The following is a 14884-nucleotide window of genomic DNA, read 5'->3' on the forward strand; positions in this document are numbered from 1 at the left end:
TGGTTGTGTGAAAGAAGGTTTGGTTAATGGTGAATTGGTGTAATTAATCACTTGCTCAGTCTGTGTGTGAAAGCTAGAGAGAGAAAGAGTAAAAGAGGCAAAATAGGGTTGAAAGGCTAATTAATGCAGAAACGCCCACTAAGCCCTTCTGCAAAAGAGCTGACCTGCATGAGGTGTAGTCTTGGCGTGATAATATTCAATTTACACCCACTTGGGGTTACAAACTTTCAACAAGGGACCACCCTTTTTTATTAATTTTTTTTTGTAAAAATCTTTTTGTTTTGTTTTATTTTATTTTATTTTATTTTATTTTTCTTCTTCTATTTATACCCATTTTCTTCCACCTCTTGCTTCTCCATCCCAAACCCTAGAATTAATCTGGGTTTTCTCATTTCGCCCGCCCTTCCAATTATGGTGAACCACTACCAGTTGAAGCTGCCAGCATGATCTTAACTTTTCTCTCCTTTTTTTGTTTTGTTTTCATGGTTGAGGAAAGATCAGATCATATGGCAGTTTCACCTGTTGTTGCTTTGCCTTCTCATCCACAACGGAACCCGCAATCCCTAAAAATTAGCCCTAATTTTCACCTCATTGACCTTCCCTTTGGTTCGATCCCCTTCATAATTGAGGTATGTGATCCTTTTTCTTGTTTCTTTCTAGTCGATTATGATTAAAATTCCTTTTCACTGTTGGATTCATCTGTATTCTTTGTATATCTGGCAGAAATTAGGGTTTGTGATTCCTCCAAAGCTTCTGATCATGGCGGCGGGTTTATCTTTATGCTCTTTCCAGCTAGGTCTGATATGAGTAAGATTTAACTTCGCCATAAGCATTTTCTCTTTTTCCTTCTCATTATTGGATTTTGATTCGGTCTGAGTTGGTTGAAGAAAAAGAAAGGGTGTTTTTCTGAAGGAAAGATTCTGCAAGAGTGACCCTAATTATTAAGATTTCTGGAGTTGCTATTTGTCTGTTTCATATTGTTTTTGGGATTGATGCCCTCCAGTATTTTCACATGTTCTGAATTTCTCTCTTTGGTCTCTTTAAGAGAGAGAGAGAGAGAAAGAGAGAGGAACAGAAGAAATTGAGCATTAACTATCCTTCTGCAAAGAACTGGATGATAAGTCATAATATAGCACCAGTTTTAACGGCTTTAAAACAACTGTTCACCAAACTCATGATCCCGGCATATCTCAATACATAAAGGTAAGCCTAAAGCCTGTGATTAAGAAGATGACAGACACCTTTTGGATTGGATTTCATTACCATCTTAATTAATTACCTTAATCCTTTTCAATTAGTGTCCTAAATCCTAATGATCGATCCATTTACTCTCTTATTTTTGATATGAATCTGTAAGGGGTTGAACAAGGATTTGTCCATGCAGAGAAGTTTGATAGTGATGAGTAGTAGGCACAGGGTTTTGTAGATGCCATTTCAGGCTGCCTACGAAAAGTAGCCCTCTGAAGCAAAACTTGATTCTTCTTTTTGCACCCTTAGGTTTCACAAAAGAGAGGTATATTGGTGAATAGTGTGAGCAGGACAAGGGTTGTTTTTATTTACCACTTTTTTCCTTCCCTTCCTTGGTACTGTTTGGAAGTCCATGTTGCATAGTGTATGTACTTCTACAAAAATATCTTACTTGGGAACATGAATGGAGTACAATTTCTTACAATTTCTTCAACTTTGATAGTCAAAAATCCATTGTAGAGGCCATTTAATGAACCATCTCAATTGTTTGAGTTCAAAACTCTCTATTTAGTTGAATTCACAAAATGAATAGACATATTGAATCAGCTATGAAAGTCAATTCTCACTTGAAAATCGTGAGTTTAGGAAACTCACATTTTCATTGTGTACAATTAAGATGGACTTTCTAGAGGAGTTAAAAAGTTCAAGCAAACTGAAGTTATGTGCTCTTGATCGTGTTGGTGGTGACGAGTCCATATATACTACCTCTTCATTAAGTGTCCATGAAAATATCAAATATCATACACATTTTTAGAAAAAAAAAAGACTGAAACCAAAAAAAGTTGATAAAAATTAAGAAAATATATGTATTTCATATTCCTTGAATAAGGTATAATATATCATCCTGTGTATATATATATGATATCTAAAAGTGTGCATGATATTTTATAATATGTTGAAGATTAATACCAAATACTACAACTTATGAATTTATGAATGCGTCTATAAATAATTTGTTTTAATTCCTGAATTCCACTAGCTGATTTAAGTTTGGTTTAAGTAGAGTCCAAATAGTACTTAATACCTTTAATAAGTCTTAAAGTCAATATCAAATGTTAGTTTATGATTAATTTTTCCCATAAGAAGTTTCCTCTCTTTAGCTTTCTTGTCATGAATTTGAAAACCTGTAGACTTGCACCATTTATTGGACTTATTGATATTGTAACTCTAGTCTCTTAAATATAAGAGTCCTCGTAAACGCTTTGGATATGTAAGCTCCTAGGATAGGTAAGCTCCTAATTCACAAATGTTAAAACTGTCTAATCAATGCAACGGTTGGAAATTTGATATATTGATATAACAACCTTAATGAGAATAAGACTTCTAGATCTAAGTAAATCCAACGATAAGAAATCACCCAAATGTTTGAATTGCCTCTAAGTAAATCCAGCGATAAGAAATCACTCAAAGGTTTGAATTACTTAAAATCACCCAAAGGTTTGAATTATTTAGGCAAGAAAGCATTTTTGAAATTGAGATTTGATTGAGATTTAAAAATAATAATAATAATAATAAAATAAAATAAAACTACCTAAAGAAGACAGCTTATAAAATCTTAACCGGCTTCAGAATAATTATTATGTAAAATGTAAAAAGTAAATAAAAAATCTTAATATACATTGAAACATTATAATTCTAAAGGATATATGTAACCATTTAATTCTAAATTATCTTCTATCCAAAATATGTAACCATTTAATTCTAAATTATCTTCTATCCAATCATATTCGGTTCATATCACTTATCATAACATTTTCTCTTATCAAGTTTTCTATAATTATTATTTCGAAAGTGTGGGTAATTGCAATACAAACTAGGTATAGCAGTGATAACTTTTTGTTTGAATAGGCTAACTTGTGGGTGAGTGTGAATGGTGTTATAATTACTTCATTATAATAGTACAAGTCCACCGCAAGCAAATGTTATTTCTTTTTTTACTTTTCCTTTTAAACTCTCTCAATGTTTTTAAAACGTGTTTTTTAGGGAGAGGTTTCCACACCTTTATAAACAGTGTCAAATTCTCCTCCCCAATTGAGGTGGGATCTCACAATCCACCCCCTCAGAGCCCAACATCTTCGCTAGTACTCGTTTCCTTCTCCAATCTATGTGGGACCCTCCTCTCCAAATCCACCTCATTTCAGGTCCCAGCGTCTTTGCTAGTACACCGTCTTGTGTCCGCCCCCCTTCAAGCCTCAGCTTCCTCACTGACACATCGCCACCTCACTGACACATCGCCAGCATCTGGTTTGATATCAATTGTAACAGCTCAAGTCCACCGCTACCGCTGGCAGATATTATCTTATTTAAGCTTCCCCTCAAAAATTTTAAAACGTAGTAAAAAGCTCGAGGAAAAATTCAAAAGAAAATCTCAACGAAAACAACAAAAAAAACAATATTTATTAGCTAGTGACTGTAATGAGTTCAAAGTATTTGGAAAATCTTGACCATGTCCAGCAGTTGAACGAAGTTCCATGTCAACAAACACTTGGAAATCAGAGAAAAATCGTTGTTCCTGACGGCAGTCCCAGACAACGTTAAGTTCTTGAAGAGATCTCAAAGCAAAAATAAGGAGTAGATGTGGCCGTCTAGACAGGTTAGCTGTCTAAAAGTTGATGACGGGATTGCGACCGTAGAGCTCAACTTTTAGCCGGAAGTGTTGAACGGTTTATGTTTACACATCGAGGGTATAATTCGGGCACTCAGCCAAGTTTGTGAGACAGAAATTTCTAACACATGTATACTGATTCATTATGGAAAAAAAACAGCTCTTTACAAATGTGGGTGAGAAGAGAACCTGTCACATCTATGGCTTGATTTTGACACTTAGTGCAGCACTAAACCCAAGTAAAACTCTTCACCAACTAACCAACTCTACATTTACTCCACAACTAAAATCATCAACCTATATTTGTAACACATGTGAACCCACACATTGATGATGATGATGATTCATTTACAAAGGAACATAATGCAGAGCAACAGGAAGAGTCAAGTTTTCCCGTCATAGCTCGAGCTCTGAATACGACCCTCTCCTTTGTTGCTGGTTCCGATTTCTAGCAGTAAAACATTACTCTTTTCACATTTTCCTTCAGAGCTGGCAAAGGTCGAACCCCAGTCTCTCCAGTAGCGCGTGTGCTCTTGGAAGAACGACCAGCTGAGCCATTCTCCTGCATCTCTGGCTCCATGTAGAATCGAGCTCGGAATGCAGCTAAATGTGCATAGTATGCTGGAGGAACTGTATGAATGCCAAAACTAGCAACTTCAGAACATCGAATATGTATTGATAAAATCTGAGTCGAAATCATGAACAGAAAAACTAATAAAATAAAGCTGGCTTACCAACAGAAACCGAACGTGTACACCTTGCATACGTGTAGCAAAGATTGTTCGTTAATGACTGAATTCCATCAGGAGTAAAATTGTTTTCATCCCAAAGAACATGATAATGTGCTGGCCGACTTGTCCCCTGCAACAAAATGAAAGAACAAAATGAGCTTTGTCTGAATCAAGACTATGAACTAATAGTTCAATTCAAAATACCAGGAGGGACGAGGTCAATACCTGAATTCCAGCATGGCTACAGAGATAGAAATCAAATTCTGTTGGGTGACATATTTTGGAGTCAACTACGGTGCCTGAAACACGATGAAAAACGAAGAAACGAAACTACGAGATTAACAACTCAACTCCCACATCAGAGACAGGATAAGTGATCGAGTAACACGGATAGAACAGTACCAGGTAAAATGTTCCCACTCTTGTCTGTGCTACTTCTATCCCGATAGTTGTTGGCAAACAATCGTGTGTGGTGTCGTTTTTGAACGACAATGAACGTTACGGGTGGTTGGTAATTCGGTTCTAAAGAAGCGCATGCCTATACAAATTATTAAAAACATGGTCAGAAACAAAAACAAAGAGGCTGAGAATTCATCAACTCTTACCTTCCTGATTGCATCCAACTCATAAAGTAATACTTGGTAGAATTGTCCTTCACTTACGCCATCCCTGGAAAGACATCTAGCATGTGTAAACTTCACAAATAATGGGTACAAATGGAAGCAAAACACTAATTTAGGTATCCATGCCGTCAAAATTACATGAAAGATGGAAGTGGTTACCTGTAAAATATTATTCTGAGAGGCTTCTGCCCTGTTGCTTTCCTAAAGGAAACCAGAAGATCCCTGTGACAACAATCGGCACTGTATACGTTAATATTCGACTCGACGAAGAGTTTACGCTCGATGTATAAGTTAACATAATCTAGAACGAACAAGATCTCACCTGATCATGCCACCACTGACAGTACCACGGACAGGATCCTGCCAAGTTTTGTACAAATCTTGTATAAGTTCTTGTCTATGAGCCTGAGCACATACTAGTCCAGCATATTTAGTCACTTCAGGCCAATCCTGGGAGGCTACTACCTGCCCATTGGATTCAAATTCCATTAGTAACACAACCAGAAATGTGGAATGAAAACGAGTTCGATTTTATCAGTAACTAGGAGACTGTACAGCAGCTATTGAAGGGCTGGAATCTTCGCCGTTCTCTGGATGGGTCACGTCGGCTCCAAATATTATTGTTGGTATGTCACTCACAAGCGGTATCCTGCAGCTGATAGCATCTAGAAGAACAGTGTTTCGACCACCCATCTGGAAAGCAAACAGCATACGTTAGAATCCGAAGTGATTGGATGGTTTTCGTTATTGGACAAGTAAAGCGCGATCGAGTCCTTCAGACCAGACGAGCAGTTCCCCAATATTACAGGAGTGTCGGTTCCACTTTCATCCAAAAGATGGATAAGATAAGACTTATTTGTGCAAGATTATGGAGCAGAATCATACCTTGACATTGATCTTCAGTGACACATTAGCAAGGTACTGCTTACTAATCTTGAAAACGTGTTTCGTAAGACAGCATTGTGATATTAAACCAAGATCGGTTTCACAAATTCGCTTAAGGTCACCTACAAATCAGAGAAAAATATCACTACGGACGGTCTACTTCATTTTCTGATCGATTTATTAGAAAAATAAGGGTATCACAGCTCACCGTAAAGTGACCCGTTATTGTCAGGTAAAATAGCTAATAAAAGCTCTAACTCTTTCCCTTTAGTCTTGTTCATGGAGGCATGATAAACATGCTTCAAAGCTTTCTCTACCTGGTCTGGCCTGGCATTGTATATTGGAATAACAGGTTCTGGATTGAATTCCTATAATATAATCACATTGTGAGTCAATGAAATAAAACATCTTAATCTTGAAGAATCAAGAATGAACCAGCGCCAATATACCATTCCAGACACTTGACACATTTGAGCAAGTTCGGAACAAAACCCACGAGCAACACTTTCTTGTACACTCCTAGAGAAGTTGATGCACGCCCACCGATTAACAGTCATTCCGTTAATCATTTTCTGCATTAAAACAAACTCATATAATAAGCTGGTGTTCAAGTAAATTAATGAACTGAGATATATCTAATAAGGCCATACCTTGTTCATCATATTCCATTGACCAACTTGAGGCAAGCAATCCTTCTCTTTTCCAGTATCATGATATTTGAGCTGCATGGGTTCATCGTGAAATTGATGTCAGGGTAAGCAAGACAAGACTATTCATTAACTTAGTGAATAACATGGAATTTGAAGGGGAAATGCATACCCAGGGAGGAGGGAGGATTCTAGCTTCAACAGAAGCCAGCTTTTCACTGATTTTAATCCCGAACTCCTTGGCATAAGGATCCATATCATAAGCATTATGTTGAACAGTCTACCAAAGTTTGAAGGGACAAGACAAGAAACTGTTATTCCGACAATCAGATAAAGATCCAAGACATAATGTAACGAATTTATTGCAATATACTTTGTGTAAACTACCTAATGGACATGCTTTCCTTCAGACATCAATCACTAGACCGTTTTATAGTAATAGCCAACAATAAAATTCAAGTTACTAGCTCTCAAAAAGATTCGAATAATACCTGCAAAATGTCATTTTCTCGATCCCTCGGTCTTTGACATGTGACTTTTAGAAGTGCAGTTATTTGCTTCTCATTCAATCTCTTTGTATATCTTTGCCCCCCAACAATTTTGCAGGCCTGCAAACGCAAGTGTTCAACAAGATTTGACCCGAACTTCAGTGTTTAAATGTCATTTTGAGGGATTCAATAAGGCCTAGAATGATTTTTACTATAATCATAACAGGGGAAGGATTAAAAAGTACCTCCATTGGCAAGTAATTCGCCTTCTTCTGGTTTCCTACTTGAAGGCAAGGGAGATGTGCGTGTTGAATGGTGAAGCCATACATCTCTTGGAAGTATTCAACAACTGATTTCATGGTTGAGTTGTCATCAACAGGAAATCTGACAAAGGAGTGTATCATTAGCAATGCACACATGAACAACAGGTAGATATTGCAAGCACATATTTACAAATTTTCAAGCTTACACTAATTCTCGTGTAGGTTGTGAAGTCAGACCCGAAACTCGATATTTCCGCCTTACATTTCCCCGGTGTGTTACTTCAACTTTCACCCCCCTAAGAGCCTTTTTAATCTGTTTTGTGTTCCAAGTTAAATTACACTCAAGAACGACGATGAGACAGGAAAATCACACAATTAGATAAAGATACGCACCTTTACTCGATCAGCGTCAGACAATGGCCGAGACAATACATCTTTCCCTAGTAGCTGAGCAACAAACTCAAGGACAGGGAGAGGCTCAATGAATGCAGCTGAAGCCATATCTATTAACAAAAGAATGAAAAGAATACTAAGATAAATCTCTTAAAGTAAAATAGGTAAAAATCGCAGTGCAAAGCTTTAACAGTAAGTTTTTATGTACCAATATTCAGAGACAGTCCCATTTGAGTGGGTCTTATACTTTGGTAAAACCCACACCATGACTCTAGCCCATCACCGAGCCGCTGAGGTGATCTAATATCAGGAGAAAAGAAGGATCTCCCTATAGGACAGTACCTACACGACATACAACTACGATGAGCAAAACAGAACTTCAAGTATGAGCATGTCGTTATACGAAAATCATAACAAATAAACACGATCGATTTTGAACCTTTTGGATGACAACTCTCTCAATACAATATCCAGTATTTGAAGAGCTTCTTGTGGAGCATCGGCACGCTTACCCGCCAGAAACTGACCCAAATGGTGTAAATTTGCACGAGCAACAAACCTAAGAATCACTTTATATTCCCTCTCCCTCCTGAATTTTTGTTTAAAGTTCACAATTGTATTAGTTGAATGAGATGAAAACAAAGCCCATAAGTTGAAAGCTTTAGGTTGGATAAGTTTGATAATGAAGAGATACAATACAAGAAATTGACAAGACAGGAAGTAAAAGTAATGAAATTGAAGAGGGAGCAGAGAAAAAACAAAGGCAGTGTTAGAAGCGTAAATTCTTACTTGGGACCACTGACTCCATCTTCTTCATCCACAAGCTTGATGTTAAACTCTTTCCATACAAAAGGAAGCTCACCAGCTGTATACAGACTCTTTCTGCCATCATAAGCTGGTAATCTTTCTCCCAGCTCAGAGTCTCTGTATAATCTCACCAATTCAGCCATGATGGCTCTGTTCACAGTTCTTGATGCCACTTCAGGAGTAATTGTGACCTGTAGAACCCCACACCCAACGGCGGGAAAACAAAAATCAATAAATAAATGAAAAAGGGGAAGAAAAGTAACAAGTCAAGCAGACAAAAAGAACAAAAATGAAGCTATTTACGTTGAGAAAAGGACATGACGAAAAGAGAAAATAATTCATTTTCATCTGCGATACAACAGCAAATAGCCCCCCCTCCCCAGTTGTTAAGGAACAAATAAAACATATGTCTGCTGCTGTAAGCACATGGAACTAGAACGCAGAGGGGAAGATAAACACTGTTAAGCTCATCGTTTGCTTACATCATATTGATTCAAATCTTTGTCTGGTAACTCTGCAAAGAAATGGTTTGCTTTCACAATACATTTTGTCCCAACTTGTCCGAATCCAGGCCTTGGGGCAAAACTCAAGGACTTGCTTGAATTTCGATAACCCATTTCCATTCCACAAATGTTACCACCATTTGGATTAGTACTTGCCACCAGAGCTCCGGCGTTAAATTCCGGTTCATCTGGTTTACGCGCCACTGTGCAGGGCCGAGAACTGGGTCTCATGTAAACTTCCCCCTGATCGGATTTCCGGCCGCCTCTGCTTCTTCTCCTGCCTCTGTTTTTGCTCGGAGGAGAAGATGGGTTTCGACATTTGATGGTTTGATGTTCCAGATTCGGCGGGCCTTTGCCATTTTGGGTTGATTTTTGAGGTTTTTGAACAGAGTTCTGCAAGTGGGTTTTGATTACAAGATGCTGCTCGGAGCTCTCTTTCATTTGCCGTACTGGCATGGTGGGTTTCTTTTACCGTCTGAAAAATCCACTCGCAATGTCACAAGAACTCGTTTAGAATGAGCTAAAAGCTTCACGAAATGGTGAACATGAAGTTTCTTCACAGTCACGTTTACTATGAACTCATCTTCCCTCTTCTTCACGGATTGAAGACGTCATCCCACTGCGGAGGGGAAAAAAAAGAACCCAGAAGAGGAAAATTGCATGTCAGCAAAAATATGACGAAAAATTCTTCAAAAGGTTAAAACAACAGAGACAATGATACAGAGAAATACATTCATTGTTTCATACGCAAAGTAAAGTTGAAAGCGGGATAAAACTTTGGCCGTTTCTTCTACATTTTCAAGGATTACTATTCCTTTGATTAAAAAACAAAACCCCCCAAATTGTAAAACCATTGTTTCAGCATATATATATATATATATATATATATATATATATATATATATATATATATATATATATATATATATATATATATATATATCCCTGAAGAAAACATGTTCAAAGCAATTCAACCAAACAAACGTTTCATTTTAAACACACCCAGAAAAAACCCCATCCTAAATGCAAGGAGAAGAGTTCAAAAAATGTAAACGAAATTTCAAAACCCAGATCTTGTTTGGAAGCCCAGCGTCCAAACCTGGAACGAAATTTCCATTAAGGCAAGACAAAAAATAAACCCAGAAAAATAAACCGTGTGGAAACCCAGAGCGGGAATACCCATAAGACAAACCCAGTTTCCATAGTCCTGTCTGTCTATTAGAAACGAAAATCTCGATGGGGATGATGAGTAAACCCAAGCAGATACAAACGCAAGAGGAGTATATATAAAAGAAACACGAAATGGTATTAAAAGGAAGAGGAAGATATGGAAGTCGGGGAAGTGGCAGAGACAGAATACAAACATCCAGAAGAAAACAAAAAATCAAGAACAAATCCAAAGACAAGGAATAAACATTGAAAAGGGTAGTAAAATCACTATCCATCCGATACCCAAAGATTTAATGATGTAAAAAAGGGCAGGCCCCATTCAATGCCCGCGAGAAGAACCAGTGAAGAAGAGGAAGAAACCCAGAATTTCAGAACACAAAAACACTAAAAAAAAACTCACCCAACATCAATCCAATCCAATCCACTCAAATCCAATCAAGCAGCGAGGTTTCAAAAGTCGAAGAACCCAAAAACAAGACAGAAAAACAGAGGGAAATGGGGTTAATGTGAAAGAAGAAGAAGAAGAAGAAGAAGAAGAAGAGAAAGGGCGTGGAGAAAGAGAGATGATGATGAAGAAGAAGCTTTATACACGCATGCAAGGAGGCTTTTGGTGTTTTCTTTATCACGTGTAAAAGGGTTAAGAGGCCCCTGCCCCCCCACACCATCCATCCTTTCTCTTTCCCTTAAAAAAAAATTACTCTGTTTCTCTATCCTCCAATTCGGTTCTGTTCTGATCGCGCAGCCTCGGGGACGTACCACATACCATAAATTAAAGGGCATTAGAGAGAGAAAGAGAGAGTCCAAAAGAGACTACTGAGTATTTATAAAAGCAATCATACACAGAAGAAGAATAATTCGAACTTGCAGTCCTCTCTCCTGCTCTGCTTCCTCTTCTCTCTCCTTCTCTTTCTCTTTTCAATTTTGTTGAGACCCTTTTCCCTATGCAATTGTTAATTGGTAAAGCCCCCCCTAAAAAATCAATCTTTTTAAGGTAGCTAACTACACTCTCATGGCGTCTACCTCAATTCCCCAACTCTCCACCACCCCTTCCCCTGCCGTTTCTTCCCCTCCTTGTAACGCTCCCTTCCCATGGTCTTCTTTCTTTCCCTCTACTTTCTCCCCCCTTTTCTGTTTTTACCTTCACCAGATTCCTATTTCATTAGAATCCACCTTTCTTTATGACTTTTCAACCATCCATCTCAATCCATTAAGTAGAGATTTAGTTGTGTGAATGAATGACAACAAAGGACGATTAGATTGTGTCGTTGAATTCTAGTCAAATCCACGTTGAGGTAATTAATTGTATACCTAAACATGCTCATACCAATATTGCACGGTGCTCCCACACACTCAACGTTGAAGCTAGTGCTTGAATTAAAATAGTTTCGAGTCGAGTTGAGCTAGGGTAGTATCATCCTTCATCTATTGTCATTATCCGTTAATTGAACAAGATTGCATGTCTCAATCTGATTACGCTACCCTCCTTAGAGGTCTCACCGACACCTAGTTCTACGAGTAGTCTAACATAATTGAAATTGCAAATTCTAGTTTTCTTTTTCAATACCATTACCATCTATTCATAATATTGAAGTTGAACAACGTGGAGTTGAGTATTATTTTGTTCAATCAACGGGTAGAAAGAAACGGGAGCAGAACTAGGAAAATGGAACGGGAAGTAGGAGATTACATCTGTGGGTGAGGTGGACAAAGAAGACGGGGTGGCGGTGTAGGAAGAGGAGTAGTGATTGTGTATGATGACATCCACGACTTACAGGGGGGGGGGGGGGGTGTGAAGAAGGGGTCCTACAGGCCACGTGTCCAGATTATGCAATGAGCACTCATTAAATTTTGGAGGGTTGTGATTGCTTGTGGGATGGTAGATGAGATGATTACTACGGTTGACGATTTGATAGCCATTCATTCGCAGTGCAGCGCTGCGCTTGGGTGTATGCAAGCTCACACGCAATCATTTCCATAAGCCTGCCACGTCATACCCTATTTTATTTTTCAAATTTACCATCTCCCTAGCCGTTATTGTATAAAATTTTAAATTTATGTACACAAAATTAACTTTAAAAAAGGGTTTATACAATACAAATTTAACATATAAGGGTTTAGGACCACAAAAGAAAACGGCTTTAAATGCTTTAGTCACACGAATCTACTTTGAATCCAAACCTCACCCCACGCCATCTATTTAAAAAAAGTGGATCCAAAGCTTCAAATCAACCACAAAAGAGACAAAAGGTGATGACTAGGATATGGATTAGGGGATAGCCTCTTACTTCAAATTCATTCCAATTTATTTTCTAGTGGAGCAGAGAGATTCAAACATTTGACCTTACTTGCACAGAACCACTGAAATCGGATTCTGAAACGCTGAGGATATGCATTGGATATGCAATAAATGCGGGAAATGATGAACCCACAATGGAAAAAAGAAAGAGGAGAGAAGAGGGGGTTGGGTGGGGGAGGGATGGGGTTGTTTTGTTGTACTTTGTGTTGGTTTTTGTTTGTGGGTATTGGATTGGGGGGAGGAAGGAAGGAAGATGGGCAATATTTGTTTGGTTTTGGGGTTGGGATTTGTTATTCTCCTCCATCATCCAAGTTAATCAAATCAATACCTTATTTGGTTGTTTGTTTAGCACAAAAAAGAAGGAATAATAAGGGTGGGGGGGGAGAAAGAGTGAGAGTTTCCCAAGTAAAGTGTGGAGTTTTGAAGCATTTGGTGCTCAAAAGGAAACACATAATTAAAGGTGTGTGCGTGTGGTGTGGGGCCTAAGTTCCCACATCCATTTCTTTTCTTTTCTTTTCTTGGGTGCTACTCCCACACAATGCATTGTGTTCCTCCCCCTACCCAAACTAAACATTACACTCTCCTACTCTACTGCATTGGGTTTGGGTTCGACTCCTCCCCACTTCCATAAACAACTTACAATTTTCATTTTTTTTTTTTTTTTAGGGTTCAATTAAAAACAAAGCCTCCGTGGTTTCTGGTAAGAAAGTGGTGGAGGATTTGTTTTTATTTTATTTATTATTATTTTTTTTTTGGAGGGTCAAAGGGGGAAATATAAAAAGAAAATGAAGGTAAAAGCGTAAAGGAATGGCCCAAGGAATTAAATAAGAATGTGGCGAAGCTCCATATATAATATCCCACACATGACCCCAATTAATTCCTTGTTTTCGATTTCTTTAAGATTTTTATTTTTTATTTTCTTATTTTCTTTTATTTTAATGCTTGAGCCAGGTGGTGCACGCGTGTGACATATCCTCTTTTACCGAGCCATTTCAGTTCTCTCTCTCTCTCATGTTTTAAAACTTCTCCCTAGTAACTCAATTATCCCGTCCAACCAACCTAATATCAAAGTTGACCGTTTGATTATGGCTTAGCGACTCACAATTACTAGATATTGTCCTCTTACGTGTTTGTTAAGAAAAAGTTTTCATACCTTTATAAAAAAAATGTTTTGATTTTTTTCTCCAACCGATGTGAAATCTCACAATCGACCCCCTTTGGTGCCCAACGTCATCGCTGGCACACTGCCCAATCTCCACTCCCTTATAGGAGTCACCGTTCTCGCTAGCACACCGCATGGTGTCTATCTCTAATACCCAAACTGTAACAACTCAAGCCCACCGATAGTTTGAGCTTTCACTTTTGGGCTTCCCTTCAAAGTTTTTAAACACATGTATGCTCAAACTGATGTGAGATCTCACAATCTCCCATTTTGAGGCTCAACGTTTTTGTTGGCACTTGTTTTCCTTTCCAATCGATGTGGGATCTCTTAGTATCATGTTAGCAGTGCAATCACCCGACATTAGTTAGAAAGAGAAAATACACTAGGAAAATAAGTAAAATGAAATATTTTAGGTGAAAGGGAAAGTACATAAAAGTGGGAGTATTAACCAAAACGTAAAGTATGAAAATGTATTAGAAAGATAATTGGTTTATGAAAAGTAAAGTAAATATTGAACGTGAAAGCTGAAAAGGAAACAAGAATTGATTAAGTTAAATGAGAGTGAATAAAGATTAAAGGGGGTAAAAAAGGATGGATAAAAAGCCCTAACCTTTTATAATTATTAATTAACCACCCACTCACCCACCCTGCAAAGTGCAAAGCCCCCCTCCTTTTCTTCTTACTTTAAAATTACTCTCTAAAATTACAATTTTACGGTAACTCAACATTAAAATATATTCCCTTTACTTTAACGTCAGTTGGTGTATAATTTCGACACGTGGATGCATGGATTATGGTAATTTTAAAGTGAATTGTTGGATTAAAATGGATAATATATTATTTAATAAAAATGAAATGTATTTAAAAAAAAAATAAAAAAAGGAATTAGTAAAATAGGGGGATAGGGGTGTTTAGAATTGTACCATAAATAAAGCAAACTAGAATCTTTCCTTCAGTTTCATGCCCTACTCTGAGTCTATACAAATTACCAATTAAAACGACACCGTTTCACTTACTCCTGAATTCTGTCAGTCCTCTTTTTCTTTTCTTTTTTAATATATTA

The 14884-nt window shown here is 37.7% G+C and overlaps 1 protein-coding gene and 1 long non-coding RNA gene across 4 annotated transcripts; one reads left to right on the forward strand and one right to left on the reverse strand.

Moving 5' to 3' along the window:
- The first annotated feature begins 326 nt into the window (after window positions 1-326).
- On the forward strand, window positions 327-1672 carry LOC111790514 (uncharacterized). The gene is made up of 2 exons (XR_002814479.2): window positions 327-629; window positions 724-1672. It is a non-coding gene; the product is annotated as an uncharacterized LOC111790514 (long non-coding RNA).
- A 2230-nt stretch (window positions 1673-3902) lies between these two features.
- LOC111790468 (protein argonaute 10) lies at window positions 3903-11063 on the reverse strand. 3 transcript variants are annotated; one of them, XM_023671374.2, is made up of 22 exons: window positions 10764-11054; window positions 9173-9812; window positions 8673-8881; window positions 8323-8472; window positions 8092-8225; window positions 7884-7993; window positions 7697-7803; window positions 7473-7611; window positions 7231-7347; window positions 6912-7019; window positions 6743-6814; window positions 6542-6664; window positions 6301-6460; window positions 6093-6214; window positions 5763-5900; window positions 5530-5672; window positions 5367-5429; window positions 5190-5253; window positions 4987-5122; window positions 4810-4883; window positions 4588-4714; window positions 3903-4483 (listed from the first exon to the last, which is right to left on the reverse strand). In XM_023671374.2, the coding sequence occupies exons 2-22, from the start codon at window positions 9647-9649 to the stop codon at window positions 4302-4304; spliced, it is 2955 nt and encodes a 984-aa protein (XP_023527142.2). In that variant the 5' UTR covers window positions 9650-9812; window positions 10764-11054; the 3' UTR covers window positions 3903-4301. The 3 variants fall into 3 exon arrangements, with proteins under 3 accessions (XP_023527142.2, XP_086978588.1, XP_086978589.1); XM_087122462.1 differs by lacking the exon at window positions 10764-11054 and adding an exon at window positions 10373-10635; XM_087122463.1 differs by having other exon boundaries at window positions 4319-4500; window positions 10764-11063.
- Between the last annotated feature and the right edge of the window lie 3821 nt (window positions 11064-14884).

Source organism: Cucurbita pepo, chromosome 3 (assembly GCF_057944985.1).
Source record: "Cucurbita pepo subsp. pepo isolate OVF chromosome 3, ASM5794498v1, whole genome shotgun sequence".
Taxonomy (NCBI): Eukaryota; Viridiplantae; Streptophyta; class Magnoliopsida; order Cucurbitales; family Cucurbitaceae; genus Cucurbita; species Cucurbita pepo.